Below are 24,684 nucleotides of genomic sequence, written 5' to 3'. Positions count from 1 at the left end.
AGTTCAGATCAGTATGATTTCAGAGGTTTCTTTTGTTTTTTTTTTTTTTTTTCGGAGTGTTCCAGTCCCCAGCAAAGCTATAAAGACGCTACTAGCAGATGTTTACTGTGCTTGGGAGATAGGGAATGGAAATGGACTTTTCACGCTCATGGACAGGACAGAAGCCAGGAGGTCTGTTGTACCGTATTTCCTAACTCCGTTTTTGTATTGCTTTTTTTGTCCATCTTCCACTCTGGATCCTGTTATTATATTTTCTAAACTTCAGGAAATAGGGTATACTGCAGAAACACCATGTATCTTGCACATGGAGGATAATTTACCTCTCTGTACTTCTTTCTCTCCCCACAAGCTAAGTATAAACAAACCTACTTTGTCTTGTGTTTAGACCATGAGTTACATGTTTCTTAGCTGATATAGTCAATTAGTTTTGACCCCACAGAAAATGTTTTCTGTGTGAACTGAGACACTCTTGTTCTACTGAATCCATGTTACTCCAGACGAGATCAGTTAAAGCAGAATTAAAACCCCTCTCCCTCTGCTTCCAGTGTTTCAGTGATCCAGTTCATGCTGTTGGTTCGCATGCAGCCTGCCCTGGAAGAGATAATCCTATAGCTGAACTGCACCTAAAAAGATTTATTTTATGGTCCACAAAAAAACCTTCAGACCTGACCGCACAGGTAACCACACAGAAACAAATGATTGGTATTTGGGTCTTAATTGCAGTGTAAACTGAGTTTATGATACACACACATATTTAAGCAGCTCTTTCTGTTAAGGTCTAATCTCTTAGCAAACCTGTCTTCAAATCATTAACCTTGCTGGGCTGCTCGAGGCCCCTTTTTGCTGACACAAACAGCTAAGTCATCATTAGCACACTGTCCTCTTCTATCACAGGCTCTTTTACCCAGCTACCAGGCAAGCTCTGATCAGTGCTGTAAGTGTCTACCATCTCTTTTAAAAGATAAGTCAATATTGACCATGTTTTCTGAAACAGAAATAGCTTCTGTTCATGTCTCCATGTTACAGATGCAGAAAGCATTATGATTCTTTCTTTGATCTCTGCCACACTGCTACCTGTCTCCTGTTTCTTCTTCTGTATTCACACTTAAAGGCCTGGCACCCTTCCCTCTGTTTAATGGAAACAAGTAATAATCGATGCACATTCATATATTTATTCTCAGTTTTCCAGTCATCAGACACCCCTGTGTAGATTGGCAACAGATCTAAAACAACTAAAAAGATACACCATTTAAAAAAACAAAACATAACACAACCATTTTTCATAAAATGCTTGGAAGTATTAATTTGGTAAAATATCCAGCAGTGAGCCTTTCTCCAGTACCTCAGTTTATGATTTACTTAAATATTACTTACTGAAATCATTAGTTCAAACACACGGCCACACATCACCCAGGAATCCTAATCTCTGCCGTGTTTTCCTTGCCTATCAGGTAATGGAATAAGAGGATGCTAAAATCATTCAGGATGGATACTTAGTTCCAACCTAGAGTTTTATTGAGCAGTACTTTAATTTCCTGGTGTGTGAGCTGTTAAACTTGCAGCTTTATTAAGATCCAAAGAAACAGTTTGCTTTTTTTTTTTTTTTTTTTTTTCCTTTTATTAAAAGATTGCCTGTTAAAAGCTGTTTAAATAAAGCCAAACCTTCCATAACACCTGTGACAAAAGCAAGTATGGTAGTATCATTGGCTATTAAAAGAAAATTGCTGCACAATACAGAGATTTTTCCTGATTCCTGCTTTGATGTAGAAGGAATGATTATTTTCTTTCTAAGTGCTGTGCTTGAAGTCTGCATGTTGAGCTTGATCCTTTTATTCAAGGGTGGTGGTGGCAGATCTTTCAGAAATGTCTTATTTCACAATTTGCATCCGTTGTATTGGAGGACAATGAAGTTTCTGCTGCTGCTAAGCCATCTGCTGTTTATCATTTGGGAATCCTAAAACGTCAGGACACTGCGAATACTGCAATATAAAATGACAAGTTAGCAACTGCAGAAAACCCCTGTGACAACATCAGCACAATACTGCTGCTTCCTCTGAAAATCTAGGATATTACTCTTAACCAGGGTACTCCTCACCTCCCCTGCCTCAGCTTGTAGGAAAATGATGGAGCAAGGTCCAGCAAGCTGAATATACTTGGTATCAAATGAGGAAAGAAAGGGGGTAGGAGAGCAGATCTGAAGGCTGCCAGGAGGGTAGTGGGACCTTCAGCATTGGAAAGACAAGCATTTTCTTTCCAATAGAAAATTTGGTCTAATTTATTTGGTCTAATTTGATTAATTTGGTCTAAAACCCCCTCAAATTACAGGCTGTAAGTGGAGCTACACCTGCTACAGTAAACCTTAAAAAATACCACCAGGTATGAGCATTCCCATTCACTTTTTAAGGCTTTTTTTTTTTTTTTTTTTTTTCTGATCAAGAACAGCATGCAATAAAATAATTAACTGAGCTATATACTGTGACTCCTTTCTCAAGCAGGATATGTTGCTTTCTGGTATGGATGATGGATGAAAGGGGACAGAAATTTAATTTTTCAAAAGGAGGGCTTGGCTTTCATCCCCTCATCTGTTAGACTGCAGCCGGCCTATCTAAGGTATGGGGACAATGTGCATAATCAGGAAAGGCGATCAATTCCCTTTCTTGCAAGGGTTTAAAAGGGCAATCTGAACTTTCTAATGGTCTTGGCTAAACAGTCGTAGGTACACTGCAGTGTGGTGCTTGCATGCTCTATGCAGAACATTGTGAACACTATTTCATTTAATAAACACTAAAATGTTTGAGTAAATGACCAGGGCAACATGTCACGGCCTTCAGGTTGACCATCGGTATTTTAGCAAAACTGATGGTGTCTGTGTCCTCGCCACTTCCACTGCTTGCCACACTAAAATCCAAAACTGACATTTGCAGCACCTCTAAAATAAAGAGAGTCAAAAAAATGGAGTAAGTGCTGCGTAGTTAAAACCTGGGAACAAACCTAAAAGAAAGCATCAGGGGCAAAATTCTTCTTCATCTGTTAAAGGATTTTTATGTTTACATGTATTGAAATACACAAAAGTATTTCCCACTTCTGCCAACAAGAATTTTCAGTCATTGCCGTGGTGAATCTTTGTCAAACATCTCTGGCAAACAGTATTTCTGATTGCAACATCCAGTGAAAACACAGTCTGAGTTGAACTCACAATATTTGAAGAATGCATGAGAGCCAAATTCTGAGCTTGCAAATACTAGCTGCGTATATACACAAAGCAGTTTCCCTTCTGAAAAGCTCTAAAGTTTAGGGCAAGCTACCCAGTGGCTTTAGGACTAATTGCACTGGGACTCTGTTCCCTAACCCATAAGAAGAATGGTAAGTTGCTTTTCCAGTAAACGTAGGTTATTCCTCTGTTCCTGTTCCTCATCCTAAAACGTTGCCTGGAATGTGAGGTGACTGCCTGCTGGTGCTCTGCAGATTGACATTTCCAGTTTCCTTGGGTTGCTTGCCCTTTTCCAAAGCACAGTAGGCACTGGTTTGCTGCTCTGTGTGGGTTTTTCTCCCTCTGCCACTCAGACTCTTTGCTCAAACTAGACAGGAAACAGAATCCCAAAGTTCCTCTGGAAGGAAAGAAAACATCCCTTACATTTCAAAAGCTAAGGTGTTGCTGCCTCGGTTACTACAGCTGCAATTCATGGACACACGCTGTGCTGGGCAAGATTAAGGGGCACAGTGCATTGCTTTCACCATTCTCTGTCACGAAGTCAGCCATACTCTGTTCTTCATAAGTTATTTACATCATTTATACAGAACTTCTATAATTAAGCAGTGTTTACCTCTTCCCTGCCCTTAGCAGATCAAATCCTTCATTGATCTTACTGAAAGGAAGGGTGTGGGTTATTAATGGGTCCAGAACAAATTTTTTCTTCATGTAGTCAGCAACCAGCTTGGGGACTGAATCTTTGCTCTTCCAGCCTGAAAGAAATCCACAGGCAATGTATAATGAACCATTAAATGCTTGTGAAAATGGCAAAAACAGGGACTTAAATTCTCGTTTTTTTGTTTGTTTGTTTGTTTGTTTGTTTTTTAATCTCTTCCCTTCTCTCTCTCTCTTCCTCCCTTCCCCTTCCTCTCTGTTTTTCTCTCTCCAGTAACCACTTCTGATAAGTGAGTCTCCTTAATGAGTTCCCTTTGTGCTACTTGGTCAGCAAAATAGTTATCAGTAGTATGTCCAGCTATCAGTAGTATAATAGGACAAGCTAAGCAGTGAATTTAGATACATCTGCTTTGATTCAAGATGGTTTACAAGTTCCCAAGCCAGTTAAATGGCATCTTTCCAAGTTCTCACCTCCAAAGACAGACCCTTTCCAGGTGCGACCACTGAAGAGGAGCATGGGGTCAAAAGTGATATTCTGTGCTGCAGGGGGCACTCCCACGATCACGCTGACTCCGTAGTTGTAGTGGCACGAGGCCAGGGCTGCAACCTGCATTTAAAACAGAGAGGGACGTGCCAGGGTCACGCAAGACCTGCCACTTGGAGCACAAACACTTGATTCCTTCTCCTCTCAGGACTCAGCTTGCACTTCGTGTTTTGTTATTGCAGTCACATGAAACAAATTCTCAAGCTCACGTCCTTTGTCTGCTGTCATGTTTTAGCTTGTTCTGTTGCCTTATTTTGTCTTATTCATTAATGATAAGACACTGCTGGAAAGAAGATACAGAGTTACGTGAAATTTAGCCACCCTCCTTAGGCTCCCTTTCTATCAGAATAGAGGGACTACATTTAAGCTCCCTTTCTGAAGTTTGTGAGTGTCCTTCTGTCCTTACATCTCCGTGGCAGATAGCCAGATTTCAGGTTTAAAGTTAGCTTCACACTTTGCCAGTGGCTCTCAGCCCCTCACCCTCGGTGCTTAGTTGGTTAGAGAAGAGAGCTCTAACAAGCTAATGCCTCTTTTGACATTTTTGGTTGCATACCATGGTTTCGATACGGCCGATGACCTCGAAGGAGTAGTCCACGCCGTAGCCAGTCATTCCAAGCAGCACTTTGTGAATGGGCTCCTTGTGATCTTTAGGGTTGATGCAGTCAGTGGCTCCCAGCTCCTTGGCCTTGGCAAACTTGTCACTATTGATATCGATGGCAATGATGCGAGAAGCTCCAGCCGCCTTGCAGCCCATGATAACAGAGAGGCCAACTCCTCCGAGGCCAAAGACAGCACAGGTAGAGCCTGCTTCCACCTATGGTAACCATATTAACACAGTATCCTGTTATCCTGTTACAGCCCAGGTAAAGTGCAATGCATTTTCTTACTATCAACATTCTCACCTAAGCCAATTCTTGTAAATTAGATATCACAATTGTAAAAGAAAGTTGCATATGCATACCCTACAAGTAGAGTAGCCAACTATGCTATTATAATCCTACTTGTGACTAAGGGAATTTGTTGCTAAAATACATCTGAGACTAGGTCTACATTACAGCACTCAGCTTCAGGTTTATAACCAGATTTTTTTTATGATGCTCTATATTCCAGTGGTGTTAAGATCTGTAGTGTCCCTCCATTGGAGATAATTCCAGCTGTAAAAAGTCACATTCGTGTACTGCTAATCATGGATTTTCCATGTATAGGCTCCCTGTATTCCTAGACTTAAGTTACAATAAAATAATTAATCTCATAACACTTTTCTAGGGGTAATACAGCTAGAGTTCTGAGAGAAGACCTAACAAATGGTAATAAGGTTTTTTTTAATTGGATTTTGAATTGAAGATTCCTAAGTACCTTAGAGAAACATAGGCAGGCGAAGAACTAGTGTCTTCTTTCCAGCCTGAACTCTGCAAGAGGAGCCTATACTTCCTGGCTGCCATGCTGAAGACCTGTTTTCAGGTCCCAAAATCCTGAATGGCCCAGGAACGCCCGTCGTACTTACCTTTGCAGTCTGCAGAGCAGCCCCATAACCAGTTGAGAATCCACAGCCGATCAGACAGATTTTTTCTGGAGGAGCAGCAGAATCGATTTTGACCGCAGCGGTTTCATGCACTACTGTGTATTCAGTGAAGGTGCTGGTACCAATAAAGTGGTGAATTGGTTTTCCCTTGCAGGTAAACCTAGTGGTGCCATCAGCCATTAATCCAGCAGCTGAACCAATGCTGCTCAAAAGATAACCAGAAATAATGGCAAATGAGATCTGTTGGATGCAGTCGGTTCTGTGTAAATTAAAATCAAATAAGGGCCACAGGGAACCCAGGAAACTCACTCATTTTTAATGCACATATTACCCTTGGAGTTTAAGCAAGCGCTGCATTCCCCACACTGTGGAATGAAGAGGGGAATGACCTTGTCTCCTAGAAAAAAAAACAGTGATGACAGGGGTGTTAAAGAAAGAAAAAAAGACAAAAGGCATGCAGGAAGCATGCAGGTAAAAACATATAACAACCATATTTTATCCATAGAAAAATGTGCACTAGTAGTGCAGTGCTGAACTTATTTGCTTCATCTGCCCTCATGCTGTTGGAAGATAAACTGATGCAAACAACATCATTAATGCACTTATGACAACTACTATCAACATGCAATATCCCTGGTGTCTTTCATAAAACTGAGTCTTAGCTCTGATATTAAATCTTGCTAGCTGCTGCCACTCACCAACTACTCATTCAGCAGTTTTTTGCATCTTCTACTTAAAAATAATGCTATGCAGGTGAGAAAATGGAGGTAAAAACTGACATCCATTAGGACAGGAGGCTGACCTGCTAAGATAACAGTGCTGTAAACTGCATGTAGAAAGAATGGGAAATTATTCGTTTCCCAGCCCTCTTGTGTCTCTTTCTTATTTGCAGTCCTATTACTGTTGCTTTGGAGTAGAGGCAGGTAAAATATTTTTCAGAGAAGCACTGATACACACAAGGTAAGACATCTGTAATTCTCTAGCACAATGTGAGTAGCAAAGTAGCAGCTACATCCTCGGTGCAATTTATTACTGCTGTACATTTTCCAAAACAATAAAGTATGGTAAATCCATAACAATCCCTAGACTGATAATTCCTAATGCAGATCAATTTGTGATGTGGCAGTTTCGAAATGTGGCTAGTATTTGATGTTTTCAAAGTCAAAGAAAATATTTGATTTACACTAAAAAGTGGAAAATGACCTACAGAACACAAAATGTATGCGCACACACACACACACTTTATTTAGAACTTTTTGATGTAGGCTTAGTAATCATTCTGGTAAAACAGCTTTGCGTGTCTTTTTTACAAATCAGAGTTGTAAATTAAGCAGCATCAGAGAAACATGACTGTGTGCGTGTTCAGACCTGCTGTTTCAGCTCACCTGGAAACACATGGCAGCTAGCATTAGACAATAGAGTGATTTATCAAGTTTTTGAACCAAAACTTCAGAGAAAAAGCAGCCAGGGCTATCACTGAAATTTGAAATACACATATTTCTTTGGAGTTAAAATAGATCAGAGATCTCAAATAGACTTTATTCTCATCACACATACCAACCTGATTTGGACAGACTTCATAGCTGCAGCCAGTACAAAGACAGTAGAAGTATAGAGGTGTTAAAAGGGTTAAACTACCTAAACTACTTAGGTAGTTTAACAAACTGCTTGTTTAACAATTCAGCATTTCTACACAGATTTAGCTCACTACATATTTCTTCTTAGCCCTTGTTAGACTTTGTTAAATCCTGGAAAATTGTAGTGAAACACTGTCAAACCTTGCAGCAGGATAGAGGAAAATCAACACCTTTTGCTGACTTCTGTATCTACAGTCTGTGGTTCACAGAGGATGCAGCGTGAGGATTATCTTGTGGGCAAGTGTCCTCAGAGCCATCCAGCATAAGGAGAGAGCCCTTGGTGAGCAGTGCTGCTGGCACTGTCTTCATTGCTCACTTCAGCACTGACACTGAACCCAAGCAAACTTGCAGCAGGGAGGGCATCCCAGTTGTGTCCTGATACTCTTAAAATGAAATAATGCCACACAAAGACCTAAGTTCTGATCTACTAAAGTTAATAGATTATTTAGATGCTAGGAGAATGAAGGTGCTTTAACATGTTTTCTAGTGCTTTTTCCCAAGGGATGATAAACTATACTTATATTATTCTTGAGAGAGATTAGTTGTATAAACTGTGATTACAAAGTCTTCAGCCAATACCTGGTTTCCTCTGACCAAGAGCAGAGAACCTACAGGATGATACTGGTGGAAAGCAAGGTGCAGATGTTTTTGCCAAGAGCAAATGCAATAGAATGCAAAAAATCTGAAAATAAATTGAGATTAGGAACACAAAGATGTGAACAAACAGCACATACTGTTCTTTAAGATATCCTTGAAAAGACCCAAAGTTGGAACACGCTCAGCAATACAAGTATTCATGCACAGAACAATCATGACATAAACAGGAGTCTGAAAACTCAGCACGGGGTTTGTGTTCAGTGTTATGCTGTTTCATACCTGGTTTTAACGAAGTTACTCCCTCCCCAACGCTCTCCACAACACCAGCTGCCTCATGCCCAAGAATTATTGGGAAAGGCATAACCAGTCCTCCAGTTACCACGTGGTCATCGGAGCGACAGATCCCCGTGGCCAAGATCTGATTTAGAGGAAGAACAAGAGTGCTTCAGCATTTATCTGTGTCATGTCACATATAGAAGTCAACGTATGTCATATATTTGGAGCAGCCACTTTCTTCTCTCCAAAATCACATATGCACACAATAAAACTAATCTAAATTCATGCCTTTGATTATGTGACTCATGATTGTCCTAATTTGTGTTGTTTCAGCCAAAAAAATTCAGCCATACATAGTATTCTACGTTGCATTTTGCCTTTTCTTGCATTCAGCACAGCCATATTTCTTTTAAAACTTTCAGGTATGCCTTTACAGCTTTTATTTTGACAAGTGCAGCCACTGACCCCATGTGAGGAAACCTCTCTTGAACAATGCTTGAAACTGCTCTAAAATGAAAACATCTGACTGTATCAGATGATCAATACACAGATGAAAAAGGAGGCACCCAGCCATGCCAAGCGGTTTCCTAGCACATATTCTAAGAAAGTAAAGGAGAAATTATTGCTTCCTGGGGATTCAGATTTTTGCCTTGTTGTGGATATGCTATTAAAAAACAAACAAATAAAAACCTGACCCGTGATCACACTTAGGACTTGAAGTATGTTCCACAGTATCTCCCTGAATAGTAACTACCCACCTAGTTAATATTTTCCAAGACTGGATCCTAATAACCTCTAGAAATAATTGTGACTAACAGCAAGATTGAATGCAATTCATAGCACTTGTTTTTAAGTACCTTAATGCGAACTTCATGTGCTTTTGGTGGGGCAACTTCCACATCCTCGATAGAAAATGGTTTATTGGCTTCCCACAGTACTGCTGCCTTGCATTTAATAACCTGCAAAAAGAGCAAAGGAAAAGGGAATGGCACCTGCACTGGGAAGGTCGCCTCATCAAGACAGATTCTTACATTTCTACATGCAAAATTCCTGCTCGTATCTTGGGTAGGGGGAAAACTAGAGAGAAAAAAACAAGTGAACAGAAAACACAACCAATACCAAACTAACTGTATATACATGTAAGCCCATGTTTGTTTTTTTTTTTACCACCAAGATCATGCCTGACTTTGTTCATATCTCTGCTCCCACATTCAGTCCCGCTCTTTCTTTGTGGTGTCTGCTCATCCCACAGCTTTAAAGGACTCCAGCCCATGGAATAAGGTTTTCCATGTCTCCCTTATGGCCAACAGTGACTCCATTAAGTTCCATGGCTGCAAGGTGGAATCGTCTTGACAATGCAAGAAATTCAGTGCATGCCTAAGCATCCTGCATGACTGGGGACTCCTGTGCAGTGTAACACCACTGTGCCACATGATTCTGGTGTGGAACGATAGCAACCTTCTCATATCAAAGCTTTTGAAGTAAAAACAGACGCCTAATTAGCAAGAACTTGTCAACTGGTAGTGAAGAAAACAAGCACTAGGGAGCAGGTAGACATGAAGTGGGAACGACCACAGTGTTTTGAAAAAGACACTCGAGAGACATCTGCACTAAATTTAATGCTTCACGTGCCACGTGCAAGTGTGATCAGTAAAAAATTTACAAGTGAAGCCGAAGATCAGATTTTAAAGGGCAACATTTAAAGGGCAGAGGAAATTTCTTTGGAAAAAAAAAGGGCTTTATTATTTTTATTTATACTCTCTCGCACACCGCACGATAGTGATTACACAACTTGCAAATGCAGAGCTTAAAGAACGAAAAGCAGCCAATAACCATGGACTGCTGAGAACAAATATATCTCTCATTACAATTAGACACTGGTTAACTCTGCTCTGTGCTGACGGCTGATGCCCTGTGAACTTTTGTCAGCCATAACAGGGCCCCACAGATGCACCAACTTGCACCTTCTCACCCAACTGATCTCTTACAGCAAGAACTGGCTGGAGTCACAGCATTTTATCTTTTTTTCTATTCCTGTTTTCCACCAGCCTTACAAGTCAGTGCAGCAGAGGGTGAGTAAGTTGCAGAAACACACCCTCTTACAGAGGGTAAAGATCATGCTGCATGACCAAGTAATCTGCACGGTAACTCATGTATTAACTCCAAGACAAACACAGTGAAAACAAAGTGGTTTAGGTCCTCCTCAATACTTTATTTATGACTGTCAGTCGAAGGCTGAATGGAGGGCCAAACTTGTTGAATTTATTCCCACATGAATTAAAATTAATTTTGCACTTGCTGTATCTCAGAGTTAAAGAAACCCTTATTATATATATATTTTTTTCCTCTCTTTCTTGTTTTGTTCAGCTCTGGAGTAGCAAAGACAGCTGGCAGTAGCAACACAAGGTCCTGGTACTTTCTTAAGGCACATTCCAGCAAGGTGCATTCCTTCAGGCATTTTCTGTGTATGGCTTCCTCTCCATTGACCTTTCTGCCATATTTCAGTGCATTTTAGCATCTCTCAGGTAGCCTGAGAAGCTTGATACACTGACATCAGCAGCGGTAGCAACCTCACTGTCTCTCATCACTTTCTATCAGAGATGTAAATACTCGATTCAGTCCCAGCTCAGTATGGCATTGCATGTGATACTCGCTTTTGGTCTTCATTAACTTAACCTTTAGACTCACTATATGCGTATTCAAACTTCATGACTGTCTTAACACAAACAAACCCTGAAATATAACACAATGTTTTCTGAAGACAAACCATTAGTAAACTGATGGGAAATGTCAAGAAGCTAATAACAGTTTGAACCAGCCTCGGATCTCAGAATGGAAATCAACACAGCTGGTAAATACTTTTATTTATCTGAACACTTACTACACTACATTCTGTAACAGAGGTTAAAATTAGCTTGCTTGCCCTGGGGTGACTTAATTCTCATTCTAGCACCATTAGCTTATGCTGCCTCAGTATTTAAAATAAATACATAAATAATTATTGCCTTGAAGGGTGTAGTAACCATTTCCTAGGAGCGTACTGTGTTCTGCATGGAACGGCAGCTCTACCATACCAGCTTTCTCCAAAACTGTCATTTATACCATACTACCAGTATTTGTGGTGTCCCTGCAAAGAAACTGCATTTAAGATATATTACTCAGCTGCAGAAAAACAAACAAACAAACAAACAAACAAACGAAAACTTTTATAAAAACATTTCTGCTTACTTTGCCTGCTGTGCTCATGTTGACTGGTGTGTCTGTTTCAGATCTTGCCACCACTGATTTCTTGTGCCAGGGACTGGGTCAGCCGTGAAGCGCTCAGGTTGCTGATTCCGCAGGTCCTGTCCAATACACTAGAAGCTTGTCTAGCAAAGTGCTCCTGCAAGTGCATTGCTCCGACCTTTTAGCTGAGCTGCCAAGCTCAGAGTCCCACCCCTTAAACATCCAAAGCACGAGAAAGAAAATAAGCCACCCGTCTGCTGAAATCTTGGTTTTCCCAATTCCTTTGTCAGGCTCATCCCCACCCTTTTCACATCCCATCGGTGGCTGGCCTCAGCTGGAAGCTGTCCCCTCCTTCCACCTCGCTGGGAGGCTGCCCTCCGAGCCTGCTGCTCCCAGTGCAGCTGTAAGAGCAAGGAGAAAGGGGGAGAGCTGCTCTTGATCTCACAGGGGCAGGGTCATGGGAACACGAGGGCTTTGTTGAATTATTTTGTTGACACTCTTAAGAGCTCAGCTGATGACTTAGAACATGCTGTTGTGCAAGATGCTTAAGAAATACACACTGTCAATCTGCAGCCCTAATTGCTCCTCCGATTCCTTAGTTTTGCAGCCTGGCTACTCATTAATCTGTTGGGCTTGCTTTCAGTGATCACTGACCAAGGCCAAAGAGCTGATCATGCTGATGGGAAAACAAAAAACAGCTGGCCAGGAGCTGAGAGGATGCATGTTTCTTACGATGTGCAACACGGCTGATTTCACAACAGACTGCCTGAACAGCTGGATCCACCAGCACCAGCAAGCCCAGGCCCCTCTGCTCCACAGGCACCCACACACTTATCCTCTCCTGACACAACATCTAAGGGTTGTGCTACCCACATATCACGAGTGGAAGTCGGAGGTGCAGGTGCATTTAAGGGCTCCATGTTGCTTTGAATCAGGTTAAGGCTCCCATACCAACAGGCAAGGGCAGGACATCTCCTGAAAGCAGGGTTCACCATGGGCAGCCTGGGGAGCTCCTCGAGGCTTGTTTCTATTTTAATATATAAAAATATATTCCAAATGCTATTTTTTTAATTTATTTATTTTAATTAATTAATTAATTAATTTATTTTAAGATTTCTACCTTTACAACACAATGAAAGGCTGGGTGGTGGTCAGCACCACATGCCTTTGCTGTGGATTTCAAGCTTCGTCTATTTTCAAATTATTTCCAACACTTTGAAATCAAGATTTTGCCTTCAGAAACAAGTGAAAAAAGAAATAAAATACCACATATAGCCTAAGTAATAAGCACTAAGTACAGTGGTGTCTCATAATTACCTCTATGATTAATTATTTTAAGAAGGTGTAGAAAAAGAAGAGCTGGGAAGAAATGTGGCAGATATATGTAATGTCAGGTGAATGTTTTGGGGATAACAACAGAGTGCAAGAGGCTGAAGAGGTCCAGCCAGCCAGGGACACAAACGACGTTTGGCCCAGGCTAGAAAAGCAGAGACCAAGAGCCCCTGCTAAAATGTTTCCAAGACCCTTAGAGAAAAAAAGAGGAGGGTGTGACCTGAGGCTTCCTCTGTAAAAAGGCTCACAGAGTCCATAGGTGGTGACCTGGCTTACCTCCAGGGAATGGCAGACCTCGGGGTACTCACCCATCGGGGCAGCTCTGCTGTTGCAGTCTCCCCACTCCCCAGTGCTTTTACAGTGTAACACTTCTGCTTTATACAGCAGTGGTCATAATTCATCTCAAAGGATGCTTCTTGAAAATACAAAGCTACAGACGGCACAGAAATTTCATCTGCTTTCAGCAAAGTTCATAGGGAACCTGATTTCATAAACATATTGATTTCCAGTGATGCTGCTGATTAGCCATGACTGCTTGCAGTATAGCAGACACTACATGATGTGCTTACAGGCTCTGTTAGCTGTGTAACCTTCGTGGCACATCTAAGGCAAAGGAATCTCAGATAAGCCCTGCGTTGGCCAAGCTCACACGTGGACACTATGACTGACCCATCATGTAACTGGAAGCAACACATGCTTTCTCCCATGTCCTGCTTACAGCAAGGCACTGACACCAACTCACTGCCAAGACAGAGATCATGCAGATAATCACCATGTCTGAAAGAAGGGGCTGCAGCTCTTTGATTGCTGGGGTGATGGCTGAAGAGCCCAAAGTAGAAGGCTGGGCACCTCTAGGAAAGGGCAGGCGATACCACAGTCTTGTCTGTTGCCTTGTTCTGTCAAGCTGAACATTTCTGAGGTGTGGTGCTATTAGAGAATTGGTATTGTAACACAAAATGTCAGCACAAATACAACGTGTTGGAAAAGCCTTTCAGTTCTCCCACTGAGACCTTCAAGGTAGAAGATACATTCTGTGTACTCTGCATAGAAATTAACCCAAAACAACATGGCTCACCTTCCTGTACTGTGCTGACCTCTTTCACAAAGCCTCGGGAGGCAGGACCTAGTGACTGTATGTAAATAAATAAATAAATAAATAAAATACAACAGAATGAAGAATTTCTAATCCAGTCTATTCCTCGACAGCTGTCTTTTTCCTTTCTTCCAAAGTTCCCAGCTATCTTTCATTATCAGTTTCTTCTTTGTTCCCTTTATGCTTCCTTTCCCCTCAAAGCTCCCCTCATGTCCTCACCTTTTTTGCATGCCATTTCCCTGAAATATTTTTCCAGGGATTGGAGTGGAAGCCACCTGGAAGCCATTTCCTTTTGCCAGACTGGTTGCCTCCTGCTGGGAGCACTGGGCAGTAGATCCTGTCCAGGTGTAGGTGGCACAGTCTTTAGGGAAAAACTGTCAAGATAAAGGACTGCACATGGAGCCAGTGAAACACAAGCCAACTTGCATAACTGTGTTGCAGAAAGTGCTTTATCTGCATTGCTCTGCCAGATTGCTCAAGATGCTGGGAGTGGGGCTTGGGGACAAGGCATGCAGCAGCCCCAGAATGCAGGGAAGCTGCAGTGCTGCCCCTTTTTGGTTTGCTCTTGCTCAATGTTTTGATTTGGCACTGCCACAAAGTACATAACTGCTCCCTAGACCCCATCCTGTTCCCCTCTAGGGCAGTTAACTACACAAGTATAGTTTCTTTAAGCTTATCTACTTAATCTATTCCTCTTTATGCAATTAGGACATAAGTAATCACTACCAGCCTTTTTGTCTAAGTTGTCCATCTCAATACATGGCACTAATATTCCCTAAATTGTGACAACAGCTCGATGCCAGGTGGAGGCCAGTGACGAATGGTGTTCCTGGGGGGTCGTTTTTGGGACCAGCACTGTTTAACATCCTTCTCGGTGACATGGACAATGGGATTGAGTGCACCCTCAGCAAGTTTGCTGATGACACCACGCCGAGTGGTGCAGTCAGCACACTGGAGGGAAGGGATGACGTCCAGAGGGACCTGGACAGGCCTGAGAGGTGGGCCTGTGAGAACCTCATGAAGTTCAACAATGCCCTTCAAGTGCAAGGTCCTGCATCTGGGCTGAGGCAATCCCAAACACAAACACAGGCTGTGCAGAGAATTGTTTGGGAGAAGCCCTGAGGAGAAGGACTTAGTGGTGTAAATTGATGAGAAGCTCAACATGAGCCAGCAAAGTGCACTTTTAGCCCAGAAAGCCAACCATATCCTGGGCTGTATCCAAAGAAGCGTGGCCAGCAGGGTGATGGAGGTGATTCTCCTCTACTCAGGGCCTCCTGGAGGGCTGCATTCAGCTCTGGAGGCCCCAGCACAAGAAGGACATGGATGTATTAGAGTGCAGAGGAAGGCCATGAAACAGAGCAAGGGCTGGAACACCTCTCCTGTTAAAGCAGGCTAAGGGAATTGGGGTTGTTCAACTGGAGAAGAGAAGGCTCCAGGGACATCTCCTAATGGCCTTCCAGTACCTAAAGGGGGACTTATGAAAAGCTGGGGAGGGACTCTTTGTCAGGCAGTGGGGGCAATGGTTTATACTAAAAGAAGGTAGATTGAGATTAGGTATTAGGAAGAAATTATTCACTCTGAGAGTGGTGAAGCACTGGCACAGGTTACCCAGAGAAGCTGTGTCTGCCCCATCCCTGGAGGTGCTCAAGGCCAGGCTGGATGGGGCTTTGGGCAACCTGGTCTGGTGCAAGGTGTCCCTGCCCATGGCAGGGGGTTGGAACTGGATGGTCTTTAAGGTCCCTTCCAACCCAAACCATTTTGTGGTTCTGTGGCTCCAGGACATCTTCACTTTTGGACTATTACTTGTGCAAAGGACACAACTCTGAACGTGCTCAGCAGATGGTATCCATATCTGCAGTTTCTAACTATAGGAGCATGTAATGGGGGATGATCCTTTTTTACTCCCACTTCTTAGGCATTACAGCCTGCTTTTCACTCCTCATTCCCCTCAGGGCTGGACAGCCTTGCATCAGCTGCTTTCCTGAACTGGTGCATGAAGTTGACTCCAGGTAAAAAGCACTAGTAATTTCTGCAACCACTATCATTTAACATAAACAAGATTAATTTTTGTCTTGCACAGAACCTGACCTAATTTAACAGGATGAAATTATAATCACAGCTAAAGTAATTTAACTCTTCATAGAAAATGCTTTTAAGGCAAATTATGCTTTACAGTTTTTAGTGGAAACTGAGCATTGTCATGCAAATAATAGCATTATTAACCTTAGCCAATAGTTTAGCATTTTTTTTTACATAGGTTCCTTTTTCCCACATCTATACTGTTAATATTATTTCTAAGCTTACTAAGGTACATTTATATTTCTTTTCAAACCATGATTTAACTGCCCAAAACTAAGTAAGTAAATAGTTTTGCTCTCACTGCGGTTCTTCAAGTTGAAACTTCAGTATTTCTTCTCCCTGACAGCAATTTCCAAGTTAATTTTTTACAATTCACTTCTTACTCTTCAGAAAATGATAAACACAAAAGATTCAGCTCTAGAATCTACAGGTTAATAGTAAATAGAAAAAGAATGCAACATTGCCAAAGCCCCATCCTGCATAGCATGGAAGCTGTGAATGCTCATCTCCTTTGTATTTCTTCCACCTACATGCTTCAGGATGTCCAAAGGATTAGGTACATGAAACACTGCAGGTGATCACTAGTATAATACTAAAACAGAGTTAAAATTGAGCAGCAGGTAAGATTCAGATAGCACACAGGTCAGGCCAAATCAGCTCTGTTTGAACAGCTTGGAGTGAATATCTAAAGATTATACAAATGTGGATTACAAGGCAATGGAGCTGGATTAAGCAAGCACAGAATTACAACACCTAGTTTTGTGAGAAACATAACCAAAGACTTCTGGAAATAAACAGCAGCACCTTTCAAGAACACAAAGATAGTATGTAATAAGTCAACTGGGAATTGTTTGTGGGACAATGCCTTACTCCTTTTAGTAAAACGAAGAACTAAAGCCAAAGGTGGAAGCTGCAAATTAGCTAAGCACCAGTTATGAAAGTTTGTGGGTTTAGAGCAAGTATTCAAGTAATTTGAAGACAAAAAATAGTATCTAAGGAAAGTCCTTATTCAAATACAAATGCTTGTGTTTTTTTTTTTTTTTTTTTTTTTAATATCTTCTATCTTCCCTTTAGATCTCAAAAAAAAAAAAAATGCAGCCTAGTTACAAAATAGATGAGAAGAATAAAGGATATATGGCACTATGTTAAAAGTAAAAATGGAGCAAAATGGAATGAGTATGAATAACAGTTTTATTAACTACTGCCCTTAGGAGTGCTCACAAGACATTAGATGCTGATGTTTCAGCTGATCGAGCCACCTTCTTGGAAGAGAGACAACTAAGCCACACATTCCAAAGATGATCTAAAGTTTAGTCAGCCTTAGATTTTGCCATCATGCTGAAGTTCACCTCTACTTTTCCAAATAAATTATCACAAGAAGAATGTGTGCTTACCTAAAGCTTATTTTAAAATCTGGTGCAGTAAAGCGATACTTTCCAGCAATATGAACCAATACAAGTAAACAGTACAGTGAAAGTATCAGCTTCAGTGTGCTTAGCTAATTAGTTGCACGCTGGATCTACAACATATCCCTAGCAATAAAAAGTTCTGTTTAAATCAAAGAAACACTGGCACTCTTCAATCATCTCCCATCTTATCTCCAAGCACTGAGGATTTTAGAAATGCAATCCTCAAGGTCTGTTTTACAACTATATCAGTAAGTAAATGCATTGTTAATACATGCAAGCCACGTAAATGTGCCCATAACACTGTAGAATCTCTCCTTAGAAATCCCGAGACAGCCCTTGTGCCACCTTGCCAAATCAGAGCAGATTAATCTCCAAATGAGCCATTACAGCTGCCTACATCTTTGTAAAGCATGCATCAACAACAAGGGTGTACCTATGAAAAAATGTGTGCTTACTTCATCATCTACCTATAGATTTCCAGCTACCTGTGCACTTGAATAGCAGATAACTGATCTTTCTCCTAGTTTCCAACACAGGAAAGTGAGGTTATCGAGTCATTTCAACAAAGGGACTGATGGCAAGAGGTAACCATATTTCAAAGGGAAGCCCAGCAGTCCTCCACTGCACTCAGGTATTTTTTCTATTTTGGCTCCTGGGCTCTGGGGTGCAAAGGGCAGGCACGAGCTGTGTCCTGGCTGCAGCTGGCAGCCAAGCTGCCCTAAGCCAAGGTACTGACACAGGTGTTTGGAGTAACTGGTCAGCATGGACCCTCCCAGTTGGCTGCACCCCTGTGCTGGCAAGAAATACCACCCATGGCCATCCTGACTGAAAGCCCCTCAGGTGGGGTTTGCAGAGAGGGCTTGGGTTAATAGTCAAAAGCAAGACATTCTCACTTTTTTCTTTCTTTTTGGAGGGCATGTGATATGCAGCAACAGTTTTAAATGCTGAATGCCAGTTCCTGTGTCTGACACAGAACCTAGATACTTGAAACGTGACGTGCTACAGCATCTTCACTTTAGGTGGTTCTGGTTTCCCTAAAAGCTAAAACCTTCCTGTAGGCTGAACCTATTGCTCAGTTTACATTGTGAGCAGTCAAATAATTCAGACGTCCTCCTGCAGAGTCAAGTTTAGAATTGAACAGAATTGCTCCATAAGCAAACAGAGAGTCACAACAAACTTATATGACACGAAACGGGAGTCTATTTGGAAACCAAATCAGAGATAAATTGACCTGAATCCAAGAAAAGAACAAACAGGGGGGCTAGTACACTAACTTGCAGTCGTGTACTAGTGTTTGGGGAACTGCCACAGCACAGATGAGCACTACTGGGGTTCCAGGCTTCAGAAATCTGGTATATTTGTCGGGAAGGGAAGGGAAAGGTGTAAATATCTCTGGATGTTTTCTGCTGTTCAGCAGCTGCTTAGGGTTGCTAAGTAATAGTTCTGGCAGCACCTGAAATTTCACAAACCTTGTAAAAAAGGTTTTATGAAAATCACAGCTTTCCTAAGCAGGGCAATGATGCCTGATGGTGAAACACTGATCATAGCCTTGTAGCACTTCTGTGCAGCTTTTCTCTTTGATGTTCTGTTCTCCATCATCACAGCAGACAAGTGAAGAATTGATTTAAACTGAATCAAGGACAATTCAAATTATACTTCAGAAAAAAAGTTTTTTTCTTGGTATGGGTGGGGAAAAAAAAAAAAAGAAAAAAAAAAAAGATTACATTAGAGATGGTGAGTGGTGCGGAGCTGTTATCTTGGAGATCTGTAAGACAGGGTTAGACAAGCATACCACAGATGATCTGCCCTAGGGACAGCAGGGTGAAGCACGTAACTTCTCAGTTTATTTTTCTACAGCTTTGTTAACTTTGTACAGCTGAAGCTGGATTCAAAGAAGGATTTTTCTTTAATAAATTTCTGAGTAGGTATAAATGTAAGTGTATATGTAAATGTAAATAGGAGTATAACTTTTTAGTACTGTCCTCTAAAACTAGTTCCTTGTCCTTTCCTATTACAAAACAAACAAACAAATACAGAAATTCATCTCTGCTTCCATCTCTGATTCAGTCTTCCACACCTGAAATATTCAGGTGTGTCCAAGGAAAATCTTAATACAGCCAGGTCTGTAGATTACAAACAGAAGATAAATGTGCTTTCTTAAATAATGCAAGCTACAAGCACTGGAGTGCCAAACAGTGCTACAACTTGCATACAATAAATAAATCCAAAATGAAAATAAATTTTAAAAAAGTACACTTAGTAACCTCCAAAGCCAGTGGTACATGCTGCCTGTAGAGCTGTTTTGGCTTTCCTTTCCAAGCCCACCTCACCTTTTCCGTGTGCAGCACTGTGCAAGTGGAAGTGGAGGAATCTCTATGTCCACCACCAGCATATTTAGGGACCAAAACATTACAGGAGTGGCAGTGACAGAGGGCAAACATCCTCACAACACAACAGGACCTTGTAGCTGCTCAGACAGCTACAGCATTGTGCACCCCACACCAGACCTCTTGCTTCTCAGACCCTGCACAGCACAAGCACTCCTAGATGCCTTTGTGGGCCTTTGTCCCCTACAGCTGTACCTCTGCTGTCAGACCCCACCTTCCTCCTGGGACCGTCTGGCAAAGAAAAACCTGCAGAAAACCCAGAAGGCAGGTACAGATGAACATGGGAATCCTTATTGCAAAGTTACACCTGAGACCTGTAACTTCCTACAGCGGTGTTGCAAATTGCCCTGGAGAGAGAGTGTTTTGGGCACCTACATATCCAGAGCCTAAATGGAGTATGTTGGCTGGGGCTGTATTTCCTCCACAAAATGGGTAAAAGGACTTTCAGTGAGAGTTTAGTGTAATTCTCCAAGTTTACCTTGCAATACAACGATGTTACTGCCACAGTGTTCATAAAAGCCATACATTTATGTTTGATGATCCCTGTTCTGTGGGCTGTGTTAAATTATTTTGATCAAAATCCTCACAATTAGGACAGCTTGCGAAACAGCTAGCAATCACATTCATGAGTTATTAGTTAGACTTAGCAGCAAGTCAAATGATGTGAATTGGTTTGGAGACCAAGCCTTCTTCTAACTCCAAAAGATTGTTGCTTCAAAACACAGATGAAGAAAGCAATGATTTGTCAGTTAATTCCTTCATGATAAGTATGTTCGGTTCTTAGACTTTCAGATCAGCATTGTTCAGTTATCTAAGTCTCCTCATAGAAATGCAGCAGCAAAATTACAGAGATAAAGGCATTGGTTAATCTCTTGTCCACATTTATCTCACGTGAACATGAAAGGCTGCCAATAACACTGCTTTCAATTCATTTCTGGGAATTTCATAACAATACGCTTCTCTGAATAACCCAATCAAAGAAGTATGAATGAGAGAGGACCTTACCAAGCAAATTTGCTCTTTCTTTAGAAATTCTTTTCACTGTCAAGAATGCACTGTCAATACAACTCCAAAAAATTTGTTGCCTTCATATACTTCAAAACCCAACTACTCCTTGAAAACAAGCAGCTACATACTTCAAGCGTGAAATCAAGTGAAAGGTGTTGAGGAAGCCATCACCTGAACTGCTGCAATGAGCCCTGGCCAGTTCAAACAAGAGATATACAATCTCTGCCTTTCTTAAAATGCAATTATTGTTATCTGATACCAGTAAGATAAATATGCGGAAAGAAAAAGCTCAGAGAATCAAAGATATTTACTGCCTGATTTTAGCCAGAAATTAGAACCAAGAGAGGCAATTAATTACTAAATAAATATTCCTACTTGTTGAGTAATCATATCTGGTGTTACGGAACATATTAAACTCAGCCCTGGAAGGAGTGATAAAAACATGGAATTCAGCCAGAAGGGAGCAGGTTCCCTGCCCATAGTAAGAACTGATAAGATCTGCCTTGCAACATCTTCAACTGGCAGTTCATGAAAGGATCCAGACCTCAAAATTTTATGGCAGCCCTTCCCCTCACATGCTGAAGATACTTGAACATAGAAAGATCACAGACTTTTCTCCACTTGGCTTTATCCAGCATTTCTATTGGTTTTCTCATTGCTTACTCTCAGTTGCTATTTATTGACCGAGTCTGTTCTGCCTGTAAACTTGTTTTAGCAACTACCATGAACGTGATCTAAAACAGAGATGGTATTTCCTTTGCCTGAAGAACATCTGGCATTGAGAAAGTTATCTTAATTAATTAATATTTGGAAAATTGGACTTGGGTTTTTCGTAGCACAACAGAATACAGACCCATAAGAGCTATTCCCTTAAAAATGAAAAAATATCTCAGCATTTTTCTAGCACTGTAATGGCTGAAATATAGATCAACTCTGGGGAAAGGAAAGTGTGAAAAAGCAACATGCCAGAATTACTGGCAGATTCTTATACCTTAATAATGCCTCGTCCTTTAACTTTCCACTGTAGCCAACAGGCTAAGCTGAACAAAGGAACTGTAGAATATCCATCTCTCCCAAGACACATAACTTTGGCAACTAACATTACTGGCCTTTACCCGACTCTTTCTTCTTTTAGATATGTCATTGCCTCTTTAACATTTAACATATTATGCATTGTTATTTGGCCATAGTAGCTCTTGATATGCAACCCAGTCACAGAATTACACTGAATTTCAGTCTATGAATTTACTCTTTGCTTTGTAAAAAGAAAAGATTTCCCAAACGATCCTTTTCATCAATTTACCAGATAGGGTTAAGCTCCTTGTACTGCATCTCACTAAAATGCTGTTCCAGAACCTCACTTTTGTTTGCTATGTTTAGATAAAGGCAATACTGCGTTATTTGAGATCTTAACAGCAAATACCTTTTAACGAATTCAACTGGCTATTTGCTTAAGTTGCTTTTATAGCAACTATGTGTAAACCCCAAGCAACTGTAAAAAGCTGCAGTACACTGGAAAAACAAGGTTTGCAGCTTGAACTCTGCTCTGTAGGCAGACAGCCATGGTCCCTGGGAAGCCATTGTGTTGACATAGTTTACTTGACTGTCATATAGGACATTGATGGAAAATTAACTGAAGAGCAGCATGAAAGACTCCTATTTTGCAGTGCCTTCCACATCCTTTGGATTTCTTGAATTTCTCCCTACAACAATGCCTGTTACGTGTAGCAAAGGTGCTGGTGTCTTCTGTTAACTCTGGTTCTCTTTTGCTCTCCCCCATCCCACAGACACAGAGAGCTCTTGAGGAAGTAGATCCACAATTTCATGCCATTCTCCTTGGCTTGATTTAAAGAGAATCTGTACGAGTGCTTTCAGGAACAGGACACACATTTTAGCACATGTGCTGGGGTTCTGGCAGTTTGCCTCCCCACACGTGACATCTCAAAATCAGCCTACGCTTCATGCTACCTCTGTGCTTCCACAACAGCCTCTTTTCTACATGGGCCTTACAATAAAACAAACGATAACAGGCCATTTTGGGCAGCAGGATCAAAAGCTAGGAGCTGCATGGACCCTTTCTCAGATCACTTCTGCTCTCAGCCGCCTTCCTTCTTGAAGAGATTCAATTGCATCTTAGCTTGATAGCCTGTAAGTTACCCAAACATTTGTCAAAGTGATTAATACAAGAGTCACACCAGGAACTCTCCTTTTTCCCTTCCAAATGTAAACAAACAAGCAAACATATATATATATATATTTAATTCTCGCATTTATTGTGCACAATACCACATATTCCTGCTCCTGGAGTCACAAAAAGGGAGAGGGGGTGTGCCACCTTTTTCTGCTGAAGAATTTAAAGCCACAATAAGAAACCACAACCTAATTTATTGCTGACCTCTCAGCCAGAGCTTTTATCCTCCTCTCTGTTTCCAAAATGGCTTGCAAACCAACAAAACCAAAAATTAAATGAGTAGAAATCACTCGCAGGTACGATGCCCTGAAACTGAGATCACAGGATAACAGATCACTGTGGGACCAAAATTGTGGTCTACCTTCAAAGGGAGGGAAAAGTCCTCTCTGATAGCTGTGCCTTCTGGAGTATAAGCAGTGACATAAGAGCCTAAATGGTGAGACACACTGACAGAGACATCTCGGGAAAAAAACAGTGGCCACTTCATGATGCATCAACCCCCTTCTTAGATTTTCTTTCCAATTTCCCGTGCTGAAAATGAACAGGTAGACTATTTAACACTGTACTTTTGTACTCCTGAAAAATTCATCCCTGAAATCTTCTCCAAAAGTGTGAATTTTCATGAACACACAAAACCAAGGCCAGGTGATTTTACAGTCCTGTGTGCATCTATTTTTTTCAGCATCCACATGCAGACATTACTTCTCTCCATAAACTAGTTCTTCCTGGTCATTAATATTCCTCTCACATTGAAGAGGAAGAGTGATAAAAACGTGATGGGTGAACTGGTGGTAAAGGAGCATTTCTCTCAGCTCATGAGAGGCAGGAGCTGTGGTGGCGTTGCTGCCGCGGTGTCACAAAGCACCGAGGGGATTCTAGAGCCTCCATCCATCCATCCCCAGCCCCCTGCCCTCTGCAGGCTGCTCAGCACAGCAAATCTGGGCTTCCACTTGCTCAGCTGAAAACCCCTGCCCAAGGGAACACACGACTGCCTGCTACGGAGGGATGTTTACCTGCTGTAGCTAAAAAAGAAGGCACACCGGCCTGGCACCCTACTGAGAAGGAAGCCCTCTGCAGCACTGCTTCTCAGGGAGCTCGGCCTTTCCCTCCATTATACCACCAGGACTTCTGACACGCTTTCCAGGTAAAAGTTGAGAGCTGGCAAATAAAGCAATAAACAGTATAAATTACATTGTCCCTCGAGAGCACATTATCAGAGCCAGATAACAGACGGCTCTAAGCAACTACTGTATGCATCCTCCATAAGGAAATGGGAAGCCTTTGAAGTATTTTTGAATGCTGCAGTGATAATCAACATTTGGGGTGTGATTTTATCTACAGTGTGAAAACAATCGTGCTGGCTGGTAGCATAGTTCTGTCAAACATCCAACTGTCCGTGAAGTTACTGCATTTAATTTCACTAATTTAAATATTAACACAGCGTTGTGACAAAGTAACGCACCTAAAATCCCCCAAACACACTCTGCCAACAGTAATTTTATACTTTCTATACATACTT

At 41.5% G+C, this 24,684-nt stretch overlaps 1 protein-coding gene across 2 annotated transcripts; it reads right to left on the bottom strand.

The window, feature by feature from the left end:
- Positions 1-1,721: 1,721 nt before the first annotated feature.
- LOC116488910 (alcohol dehydrogenase 1) lies at positions 1,722-11,760 on the bottom strand. 2 transcript variants are annotated; one of them, XM_032186910.1, is made up of 9 exons: positions 11,670-11,760; positions 9,299-9,400; positions 8,445-8,583; positions 6,241-6,328; positions 5,914-6,136; positions 4,963-5,223; positions 4,337-4,472; positions 3,825-3,963; positions 1,722-1,979 (listed from the first exon to the last, which is right to left on the bottom strand). In XM_032186910.1, the coding sequence occupies exons 1-9, from the start codon at positions 11,685-11,687 to the stop codon at positions 1,955-1,957; spliced, it is 1,131 nt and encodes a 376-aa protein (XP_032042801.1). In that variant the 5' UTR covers positions 11,688-11,760; the 3' UTR covers positions 1,722-1,954. The 2 variants fall into 2 exon arrangements, with proteins under 2 accessions (XP_032042801.1, XP_032042800.1); XM_032186909.1 differs by having other exon boundaries at positions 5,914-6,133.
- Between the last annotated feature and the right edge of the window lie 12,924 nt (positions 11,761-24,684).

This window comes from Aythya fuligula, chromosome 4 (assembly GCF_009819795.1).
Source record: "Aythya fuligula isolate bAytFul2 chromosome 4, bAytFul2.pri, whole genome shotgun sequence".
In the NCBI taxonomy this organism is placed as follows: Eukaryota; Metazoa; Chordata; class Aves; order Anseriformes; family Anatidae; genus Aythya; species Aythya fuligula.
This window is presented reverse-complemented; position numbering and strand designations above follow the sequence as displayed.